This window comes from Phalangium opilio, unplaced genomic scaffold, assembly GCF_054372755.1.
Source record: "Phalangium opilio isolate 3A_F unplaced genomic scaffold, DU_Popi_V2 ptg000209l_1, whole genome shotgun sequence".
Classification (NCBI taxonomy): domain Eukaryota; kingdom Metazoa; phylum Arthropoda; class Arachnida; order Opiliones; family Phalangiidae; genus Phalangium; species Phalangium opilio.
This window is the reverse complement of record NW_028324217.1, coordinates 1,540,336-1,552,098: the sequence shown is the minus strand read 5'-3', so window position 1 is coordinate 1,552,098 and position 11,763 is coordinate 1,540,336. Positions and strand designations below refer to the sequence as shown.

The 11,763-nt window shown below is 38.6% G+C and overlaps 1 protein-coding gene across 3 annotated transcripts; it reads left to right on the top strand.

Moving 5' to 3' along the window:
* The first annotated feature begins 153 nt into the window (after positions 1-153).
* On the top strand, positions 154-9,273 carry LOC149618240 (uncharacterized). Of its 3 annotated transcripts, none has more exons than XM_089855567.1 (8): positions 154-1,562; positions 3,124-3,432; positions 3,524-3,750; positions 4,609-4,966; positions 5,804-6,025; positions 7,105-7,758; positions 8,281-8,394; positions 8,710-9,273. In XM_089855567.1, the coding sequence occupies exons 1-8, from the start codon at positions 524-526 to the stop codon at positions 9,162-9,164; spliced, it is 3,378 nt and encodes a 1,125-aa protein (XP_089711693.1). In that variant the 5' UTR covers positions 154-523; the 3' UTR covers positions 9,165-9,273. The 3 variants fall into 3 exon arrangements, with proteins under 3 accessions (XP_089711693.1, XP_089711695.1, XP_089711694.1); XM_089855569.1 differs by having other exon boundaries at positions 8,703-8,848; XM_089855568.1 differs by lacking the exon at positions 154-1,562 and adding an exon at positions 1,612-3,002.
* The last annotated feature ends 2,490 nt before the right edge of the window (positions 9,274-11,763 follow it).

The following is an 11,763-nucleotide window of genomic DNA, read 5'->3' as shown; positions in this document are numbered from 1 at the left end:
GAACCATACTGCTTAATTTTATTTATTTATTTCTCAATATAGGTATATTGTAGAATAAATAAAAGTTTCTACAACACAACTGCTAAAGACGTAATAAAAAAATTCATACCGAATTTGAACTTCAATTATTAATTTAGTAAAAAATTCACATTAGTCGAGCCTGTAAACATTTATAACCGTCGTCAGTCCCGCGGTGAAAATGCTTCTACAGTTGTCGTATTTGGAGGTAGGGGCGAAACGCGCTGAGTGGCAACGGAAACGGTTAGTTTAATCAATAATATTTATTTGAAACCGGTATAAATAATATGCCAATCAGTTTAACTCGTGATTAATTTAAATTAACTCTAATTGTTCATCAAAGTGCGATTAAAATTCAGGTAAATCGATTTTTTTCTTAAGCCTTTGTTACGCGATATGTTATGGAAACGGAAAAACTTAACGGGTTGAATGGATAAACTCGCGACGAAAGAAATGCTATGAACTGTTGCAGACTCACTTAAACATTTCGCGCTCTCTGTAAAGCATGTCATACAATATAGTTAGAAAATCACCTCTACCATGTTGCGTCGAATGTCACGTGACATTCGGCAACCTGTCAGAATGGCGCCGACACCGTCAACTGGTTCACGGTATCGGTGCCAAAGGTACGCCATTAAAATGCGAAAAATGTCCGTTTTACACCATGGACCAACCAATTCTGAATCAACATTTACTAAGCAAACACGGCATATCTCTACCGCGTTGTTTAGAATGCAATACTACGTTCGAAACCGTGTATTATTGGCAAAAACATCGCGACGAAATGCACAGTGAAACCAAAATTTTAAAGTGTAACTTGTGCTCTTTTACCACACAATCCAAAGACGAGTTAGTACGTCACTCCAACACTTGCAACATGAATATCAGGAAACAAGAACGTCCCAAAGTCGAATTGATACGACAGGTCAATGTTAGCACCTTAAACATCGGGGCGCAACGTCCCAAAGTCGAATTGATACGACAGGTCAATGTTAGCACCTTAAATACCGGGACGCAACCTCCCAAAACTTACTCCAAAGTCGAATTGGTACGTCCCGCCAATGTTAGCACCATCAATAGTAGGACGCAAGTACATCCCAAAACCAACTCCAATAGCCCAAAGAATCCCAAGAACATCCCCATTGTAATCATACCAAAGACGAATACCGTCATATCGTGCGACAGATGCGTGCAAACGTTTAAAACAGTGTCCGAGTGTAATAAACACAAGATTGAGGCGCATAGGAAAAAATCGTTTTTGTGTTGCCCAAACTGCAATTTTTTGGCAAAGAATAAACGGGAATCGGAGCAACACAAGTTGCTCTGCGATAAGTTGAGAACCTGCAAAATATGCGCCATTAAGTTTTTGAATTCGGCAACTTTGAATCAACACGTTAAAGACGTTCACGAAACGGAACCATTGCCCAATATTAAACAGGAATCAACAGTGCCCGAAGAGACCCCATTGAAAATCGCAAATACATTTACAACAAATTCCGAGCCCATGAAACAACAAACGTCGGCAACACCACCAACTCAATTAGGTGAGAGTTGCATTTGGTTCATTATTTAATAATCCTCTATGTATTCTCGATGCGTGTGCCAAGGCTTATCGCGCGTCGTCTGCTTCAGAGAATAATTTTGACACTGTTTTGTCAGTTAAAAATCGCCCGATAAGCCTTGGGATGTTGAACACGCGAGAAATGGTTAACTGTGCCAAGGCTTATCGCGCGTCGTCTGCTTCAGAGAATAATTTTGACACTGTTTTGTCAGTTAAAAATCGCCCGATAAGCCTTGGGATGTTGAACACGCGAGAAATGGTTAACTGTGCCAAGGCTTATCGCGCGTCGTCTGCTTCAGAGAATAATTTTGACACTGTTTTGTCAGTTAAAAATCGCCCGATAAGCCTTGGGATGTTGAACACGCGAGAAATGGTTAACTTCGTTAGCCTTTATGAAAACCTTATCTTAGTTAGGTCTAGAAATGGCCATACGTCGTAGGTCCTACTTAATAATTCGCTCTAAGAAAGTGAAGTTGTCTGCTAGCCTTAAGTTCGGTTCGTTAACTTACTGCTCGTCTTCTTGCCCAAATCGGTTAATTTATTCAAATGTTAGCGTAATTTAAGTTTAAGTATTGTGAAAAGTATGATCTAGTCACGGTTTTAAAGCCAGAAAACTAACCCTTCTTTTCTATAAAGTATTAATTTGTGAGGTATTTGTGGTTCGGCTATGGTTGGTACGTAATAAGGGTTTATCAATTTCTTAACGCCGGACTCGTGAAGATGAAATTACTATAAAATTCTTAAGACTAAGTTAATTGCCACGCGGCAATTTGCTACGTATTTTAATTTTTAAAATTCATTCTCAATCGCGGGGGCATCATGTCTGAAATTCTAATAGAAGAAAATAATGAAAAAACCGCGGCAAGAATGTCCCTTCATCGTTGTGAAAAATGTGACATTAATTTCACAAGTATGGATGATTTTCGCTTGCATCTGCAACGAATTCACGTTGTAGCCGGTACTCTAAGATGCAACGCTTGCTTATTTACCGCCCTGGACAAAAATATGTTAGAAAATCATTTCATATCGGCTCATAACGTACAAAAATCGAATTATAGTTGCCAAATATGTGAAAAAAGCTTCCCGAACTCGCAGCTTTGCAATGAACACAAATTAAGCGCGCATAGTGTCAGATATAATTGCACTAATTGCCAATTTGTGGGGAATAATAAGGAAGAATTAGTTGAACACATTACGGTCAATTGTTGCGCGAAACTGATCCCTTGCGGAATTTGCGGCGATAAATTTAGGGGTATGAACAGATTTAATTGTCACATGTTAGAACACGATCCCTATCGAGGTGGTCAAAAGGTTGTTGGCCAAGGTCAAAGTAGTCCGCAAACGGAATCTACTCCCGATATAACGACCGATTACACTAGTAGAAACATCCTACATGGATTACTTACTGCAAGTGGAAGAAAAGGTAGGAATTGCATTATTGCAATTGCAGCGTTGAAGAATAGGATGACCTTGATTATTAATAAAGTCATTCGGTGTTTAAGATGTTTTTTAAAACGGTACGCGTCATTTCTTAATTTGCGCAGATTTAGGGGCAAGTACATCGTCGTCCGTGCAATCTGCGCAAGATCCGGCAATTCCCGTTGCCGTTGACCCTTTACGCCCTTTTTTCCCTTGCGAATTCTGCGATGGTCTTTTCCCTAATGTTGAGGAATGGGCATTGCACCAAGCCACGATTCATAGCGTCAGTCATCCTCCACCTAATATGGAAAATCGTTGTCTCGTTTGCCAAAAATTCTTCCCTGACGTGAATTCTATGAAAAAACACGTCAAAGACGATCACCCTGCCGATGCCTTTTTCTGTTACATGTGCGATTACTCGGCGCAAAAGAAATGTATGTCCAACTCTTACTTACCTACCTAACTTGCCAACGAGCGTCCCTGGTAATGGTAATTGAAGATTGGTATGTATTTTGTCATTATCAGACAGTCTGCAGAGACATTTATCAGCCGCGCATAAAGTGGTGGATTACCCGACATACTCTTTATTGCCGCGTTGCTGGGATTGTTCCGAAACATTCACGAATATTACTAAATGGAAAAAACATCGCGATGATGTTCACTCGCAAGAAGAGATATTCACTTGCGAGGAATGTCAATTTACCACCCATCTTTATTACGTGTTCGCTAAACATAGTGAAACTGTTCACAAGGTAATTGCCACTTTTTCCTACGTTTTCTCTGATCAGAAGAAAATGCCCCTATTTATGTTAAATAGGCCTAAAGTAAGGTTAGGTTCAAGTGAAACTGTTCACAATGTAATTTCCGCATCGTTTTACATGTGTGCATTACCCTGATTCATGGTAAATAGGCCAAAAATAGACCTAAAGTAGTGTTGGGTTCGAGTGAAACTGTTCTCAAATTATTTGCCACTTTGTTGTTTAGTACTAGGAATATGGTTAATAGGCCAAAAATAGACCTAAAGTAGTGTTGGGTTCGAGTGAAACGGCTCACAATGTAAGTGGACATTTGCTGTATAGTAAACTTATTCATGGTAAATAGGCCAAAATTAGACCTAAAGTAGTGTTGGGTTCGAGTGAAACTGTTCACAAAGTAATTGCCACTTTGTAGTACATGTGTACATTACCCTGATTCATGGCAAATAGGCCAAAATTAGACCTAAAGTAGTGTTGTGTTCGAGTGAAACGGTTCACAATGTAAATGCCTTTTTGTAGTACACGTGTACATTTCTCTAATTTATGTTAAATAGGCCAAAATTAGACCTAAAGTGGTTCGAGTGAAACTATTCATAATTTAATTGCCGCTTTGTTGTACATGTGTACACTACCCTGATTCAGGGTTAATAGGCGAAAAGTAGACCTAAAGTAGTGTTAGGTTCGAGTGAAACTGTTCTCAAAGTTTTTGCCACTTTGTTGTACATTACCCTGAATTACGATAATAGGCCTAACATAGCGTTATTATGTCGAAACACGATGTTCAGTACTTTATGCAAACTATTACTTGATGGTTTCATCAATTGCAATTGCAATTGCCATTGCTATGTATTTCAGCAAGCGAAACCGGGCAATAACGAATATCGTTGCATGGAAACTGGCTGCAACAAATTCTTTTCTTCCTTATTGGAATACAAAGCCCACGAAAGGGAAGTGCACCCAGAATATTACATATGCCATTTAGGTTGTGATTATAAATCCACGGTTAAATCGGAATTCGATCGCCATATGCAATTTCACGGCGCCACCAATTCAAGCGCTACGTCATCATCATCGTCTGCTAGTACTAACCCTAATCCACTTTTAATTAAATGCGTCTATTGCCAATTTACGGCCAGAACCGCGAATGTTATGACGCAACACGTTAAATTGTTGCATCCCGGACCTAGTATTAGATTTGGACCAGGGTCTTCGGGTAATTAAAGCGTTAATTAAAGGTTAAAGGTCACCTAACGTAACTGATTATATCTTAATTAAAAGAACGGTCTTTTTCTAAATATGAAAGGAATTGAATCTTATTACAATATGATAATTAGTACATTTAATTAGGCAGACTAAAAATAATCAAGGACTACTGCCTCGCCGTCCGCCATATTGGTTTAGTGCAGGCGTCTGCTAGCCAGAACCATGACTTTACACTTTACCTCTCAGCCTGTGAGAATTCAACTAATCCCATAGGGGTGAGGTGGGTTCGGGCTAGCAGACGCCTGCACTAAACCAATAGTGGGTTCGGGCTAGCAGACGCCTGCACTAAACCAATGGTGGGTTCGAGCTAGCAGACGCCTGCACTAAACCAATGGTGGGTTCGGGCTAGCAGACGCCTGCACTAAACCAATGGTGGGTTCGGGCTAGCAGACGCCTGCACTAAACCAATGGTGGGTTCGGGCTAGCAGACGCCTGCACTAAACCAATGGTGGGTTCGGGCTAGCAGACGCCTGCACTAAACCAATGGTGGGTTCGGGCTAGCAGACGCCTGAACTAAACCAATGGTGGGTTCGGGCTAGCAGACGCCTGCACTAAACCAATGGTGGGTTCGAGCTAGCAGACGCCTGCACTAAACCTTGATTATTTTTAAGACTAATCAAATGTACTAATTATGATATTGTAATAAGAGATCATTTAATTCCTTTTATAATTAGAAAAATCAGTTGTTCTTTTAATTAAGATATAATCAGTTATGTTACCTGACCTTTAACCTTTAATTTCTCGTTAATTGCTCGTTAGATCAGAATGGAATTGTTTAAATTTCTAGGTACTCACGTATTTACGTCAACTGATAATAATGATATTAGCGTCGTAACGGAAACTATAGGTGACACTAAAATTAACGTTAGCCCCGCTACTGCAGCCTTTTACAATAGCAACAATATCGTTCGTTGTTATAAATGCGATTTTGCTTGTAAACCGGCTTATATGAAAATGCATCTTCGAAGTATACATCCCGAGAGTTACGTAGGCGATAATGCCTATTCAGGTAAGTTCGGTTGTTATTGTTTTGAAGGGGACCTTAAAAGGGTTGCCACAGTATCTTGGGAATGTCAGGGTTCAATTGAAATCGGGTATAGTTCGTCTGAAATGTTCGCGGAAAGTCATCGAATTTAAGTCGAGGGGTCCGACATTTATACGAAATTCCGTACGGTTCTAGCAAAATCGCGAAATCTTCGAAGAAATTTTTTCGAAATCTTTGGTGAAATCGCGAAATCAAAGGAGAAATCACGAAATATTTGGCAAAATTGCGAAATTAACGAAGAAATCACGAAATCTTTGGCAAAATCGCGAAATCACGAAATCTTTGGTGAAATCGCGAAATCACGAAATCTTTGGTGAAATCGCGAAGTCAACGAAGAAATCACGAAATCTTTGGCAAAATCGCGAAATCACGAAATCTTTGGTGAAATCGCGAAATCACGAAATCTTTGGTGAAATCGCGAAGTCAACGAAGAAATCACGAAATCTTTGGTGAAATCACGAAATCTTTGGTGAAATCGCGAAGTCAACGAAGAAATCACGAAATCTTTGGTAAAATCGCGAAATCAAGGAAGAAACCACGAAAACATTGGTAAAATCGCGAAAACAACGAAGAAATCACAAAATCATTGCGAAATCACGAAATCCCTTACGCTTTTTTTGGGAATGTCGGACCCCTCGATAAGTAGTTGTGATTCTGGTGAATCATCGGGAAATTTAAGTAGGCTTAGTTGCAAAAGTATATAATACTTCTCTTTGAGAGAAGTGTACCACCACAAAGCTGGGTTATTGTAACACGATTCTTCCCAACATCATTAGTCCTGATTTGTGTGAAATGTCCGCGATAAGCCATCGAATTTTTTGTGTGAAATGTCCGCGATAAGCCATCGAATTTTTTGTGTGAAATGTCCGCGATAAGCCATCGAATTTTTTGTGTGAAATGTCCGCGATAAGCCATCGAATTTCATAATAGATTCATGGTTTTACTAGGCCTATAGTTGTAGCTTAAATACATCTGTGGCAACCGCGAGAATCGATCGTTCTTGCAAAAGAGATCCTTATATAACCTGTATTACCTCATTTTAGAGGGTTTAACCGCATTTACCGCGTGTACATTAACCGGTGCGAACATAAACATCTCAAATGATACTACACCGATACCGTTACCGTCACAAAACGCCAAAACTTATACTGCAACAAAGAAAAATACCGCTTCCGCTTCCGTCGATAATTCCGTTGACAATTACGGAAAACGCGCTAAACTTACCATAAGCGATAAAACCGGTAGCGGCAACGACAATTCAAACAGTTTCGGTTCGACTGAAACCAATTCCCAAAACACGCCTAAAATTGTTCACGTGACTTCACTTAGTGGATTGGTTAATTTTAATCATAACGGAGTCCCCACTCCCAGTCAGAGCAATTTAATTGCCAATAAGAATGTGCGTATTGCGCCCAAATTAAATAGTAACAATGTTACCAATGAATTTCGCAATAACAATATGGCGGCCGCTACATCCGTTTCGGTTATGAATGGTCCAACACCTGTCGGGTTACCCCAACCAGCTATCAATAATTTACCACCTGATGAACGGTCTAACCAATCAGGTGGTGGCGAATACGAAAGTATTTTACCTGATTTGGATTTTGAACAAGATGAGGACGATGATAATGATACAAATGCAAATGATCTCAAATCAGAAACTAAGTGTACTGATTTCCTGATTACCAAAATTAAAAGTAAGTCCTTGGTTAGACAGGGATAGATTTAATTTTAGAAGTAGGAATGGATTGAACGCGGTTAGTATTTACTTCAGTTATTCCGACTCATAGCCCACCCAGTATAGTATAGAGCCCCTCCAGTATAGTATAGAGCCCCTCCAGTATAGTATAGAGCCCCTCCCTCCAACACGTAATGTAACGAAAAGTTTAAATTATCTTATTATCTGCTCAGTTTTAAACTACGTTTTGATGACGTTGCTGACGGAGACGGCGCGAAAAATAATGACGTAATTCCTTTTTACCTCTGTCGCTATGACCCTCCCGCCTCTGAATTCTTTCATACCCCCCCCCCGTCCCGTGGAAGGGGGTCCGTCCGGGATTTGACGCGCGCCCAGATATTAATTACTCTGTTCTCCATTCCTACTTCTAAAATTAAATCTATCCCTGGTTTAATTATATAAGGTGTTCTTTCAAAAAGGGGTCCCTATTTTTGGAAGAACACCCTGTATATAATCGTACGTGTTATTTATTGATAAACAGCTGAACCAGGAACCGAAATATTTGAACCACCACCACAAGTTCAAATTAAAATTGAACCGGAAGAATTAGATAATTTTCTTAAAAAACAGATTAAAGTCGAAGTTGATGATAACAGTAAGTATTTATTTTAAATCAGTCAATTTAATTAATTATGGCTGTTAATTTAATTGAATTAATGTTAATGGACTAATTAATTAAATAATTAAGAAGTGATCTAATAGGCTAATTAATAAATAATTAAGAAGTGATCTAATAGACTAATTAAATAAATAATTGAGAAATGATCTAATAGGCTAATTAAATAAATAATTAAGAAGTGATCTAATGTGCTAATTAAATAAATAATTAAGAAATGGGCTAATTAAATTAATAAAGAAATGATCTTATAATAATTATAATATTTTGAATTAAACCCAAAACTGAATGAAGACGAAGACCCTTTGGCCCGCAAACGTCGCTTAGCCAGGGAACGGCAACAAAGATGGCGGCAAAGGCTTAGCCAAGATAAACACGACGCCATTCGTAAACAATTAGCCCAATTAAATAGAATTAAACGCGAATTAGAAACCCCCGAGCAAACATTAGCGCGAAGACAAGCGGACGCTTATCAACACGCGTTAAGACGAGCGTGTGAAACACCCGAGCAAACATTGGCGAGGCGCCAACTCGACGCTCATCGGCGAGCAGTGTCTAGACTAAATGAGACGCCCGATGACGCTAGAGTCCGGCGACAAATTGACGCTGATAAACACGCTTTAAGACGCGATCGGTCTAAATGTGAACGTGAAACGAGTGGTGTTGTTGGTTTTAATGATATTGTCGCAAGTGACATTGCCGGTAATCTTTGGGATTTAATGCGTGAAATGAAGGATAATTCGACGTAACATTACGGTTTAAATATCATTTTAATTGAATTGAATTTAATGTTATTATTATTATTTGTTTGTTTGGTGTCTTTTTTATATTATTTAAAAGATGCACTTGAAGTCTTAATTAGTTGTCAAATTAATTCATTTTCATAGAATTATTTTCAGCTTCGTTTTAATAGAGGACTTCCAAGTTCAAGTTCAATTATTTGCGGTAGGTAAAACATAGGTAGGTATGTTGTATTTTATAAAGAAACAAATGGTGAAGTCTTTCCTTATTTAACCTTTGACCTCAACTTATCTCGCGTAATAAAAATCTCAACTTATCTCGTGCAATAAAAACCTCAACTTATCTCGCGCAATAAAAACCTCAACTTATCTCGCGCAGTAAAAATCTCAACTTATCTCGCGCAATAAAAATCTCAACTTATCTCGCGCAATAAAAATCTCAACTTATCTCGCGCAATAAAAATCTCAACTTATCTCGCGCAATAAAAATCTCAACTTATCTCGCGCAATAAAAATCTCAACTTATCTCGCGCAATAAAAATCTCAACTTATCTCGCGCAATAAAAACCTCAACTTATCTCGCGCTATAAAAACCTCAACTTATCTCGCGCTATAAAAACCTCAACTTATCTCGCGCAATAAAAACCTCAACTTATCTCGCGCAATAAAAACCTCAACTTATCTCGTGCAATAAAGTTCTCAAGGTCACGCGCAAAGTCACGTGTTTATTCGGTCATTATTAAGTCGCACGCGGTTTTTTTTTTAGTTTCAAAAACACAATTAGGCTTAATGTTTTCACAATGTTTAAGCCTAAATTTATCCAGACGTTGATTCTATTATCGGTTATCGGGAAGTCGATATCGCGATGTTCTCACTCAATCGCGATCGTTAATGCCGGTTCCAGCGTGTTAGAAGCTCCGGCAATTCTGCGAAAATCCGCAATATTGTTCTCGGCGATTGTAAAATCGAACGATTGTCCGCGATTATCGGGATACGATTACGAATGGAGGTTATATGAAGGTTACTTCAACTTGAAACGATTTAAATTGCGTGGTGAAGTTGAAATCAACAGAAATTATATCAAAATACCCGGGAAGTATTTGCCGTATAGTAATTACACCGTTGAGATTACCGTGGTAACTACGAATCAAACAGTTGTTAAAAAGGTTAGAATTTAATTCCAGAGTAATGATTTAAGTTAAATTTAATAAAATCCACGGGTTTTAGGGTTATTTTCGAATAATCGCGTCAAATTTAGTCCCTATTATTGAAGGGGGAACACGGCGTAGTGTTTTCATCGGTGATAAGTGCGTCATGAACGCCACGCGATCACATGACCCGGATTATTTCCCTAAAGAACAGAAACTCAAGTACTTACGCATGTCGTTTAGTAATTAACCAAAGCCAGTATTTGTTATTACTAGTAATAACCAAAACGGGCGCCTTTTCAGATTTTCATGGACTTGCAAATCAAAACCTTCAACCTTATTTTGCAAATTCGGTAACCCTGTATCAAAACGTGCGTTTAAACTTTAGATATAAATTAACTCTCAAGATAACTTAATTTGTCGATAAACCCTTTACCAATTAATTATTATAGGCCCGTATTTCTTCATTCCGAGACTCATTTTGAGAAAAGGCGTCATTTACACATTCGATTTAAAAATATCGACATTTAACCGGGCTCGTAAACCCAAAACAGTTCAACAAATTATAACTCCAAGTACTGCATCCAAAAATATCCTTAGTATCAGGCTAGTACTATAGCCACCCTTAGATATTATTGTGGAACTTAAAATTTAATAATGAGCTACCACTTTCAATTAAATTAGATGTGTTAAAAACTGCGCGACAAAAGTGGTGACTTTAAAAAGTTTGGAACTAGAAGCGTTTTGTCTACGATGTCCCGTTAATGTAACTTATCAATGGAGCTTTGAGAGTAACGCTAGGAATATTAAAACGACATTAGATTGGGACACGGATACTCTTTATGGACGATTTGATAAAGTCTTGAGTGTTAAAAGCGAAACTTTTTATCCCGGGGAAATATACGAATTTTCTGTTACAAGTAATCAAACCCCAGATCTGTCCATAGTGATATGTTCCTTCCATAAGTATGAATGGCACTACCATTACAAGTTCGTAATGCTACTGAGAGATGGACTTACAGTACTCGAGATAACTAGTTCGAGAAGGAGAACGACAATTAAGCGAGTCAATTGAAGTCCTATCTACACTCGGTGGTGGTGGTTAATTAATTTTGCAGTCTGACCAAGTTCTATCTAGGTCCTATTTAGTCTGAACTTACTAAGCCCAAATTTGACAGCAGCGCCCCACTCACCAGGCGTCTTCGCTTTACCCTGAATGTATGACCTACTTCAATCACTTCAAAATTACAAGCTCCAGTTTCTAAGTTACCAGAATTTACAAACTTATGGATGGAACATATCTTATGAACTTATGATTTAGTCTGGTGTTTGAAGTGATCGAAGTATTTTATATTATAGTAGTTGGTTTAGAAAGGGTACTGCCGGCATTTTACCAAGTACGTGTTAAACTGGGTCCGCAATCGGGGAGGTGTACTTTGGTTCCCAGTAATGGCATGGTG

Bases quoted from the DNA above. Each gene is read 5' to 3' on its own strand.
- LOC149618240 (XM_089855567.1), top strand. From the start codon at position 524: ATGTCATACAATATAGTTAGAAAATCACCTCTACCATGTTGCGTCGAA. The intron at 3,751-4,608 runs GTAATTGCCACT...TATGTATTTCAG, and splicing joins ATAGTGAAACTGTTCACAAG to CAAGCGAAACCGGGCAATAA. The intron at 6,026-7,104 runs GTAAGTTCGGTT...ACCTCATTTTAG, and splicing joins AGGCGATAATGCCTATTCAG to AGGGTTTAACCGCATTTACC.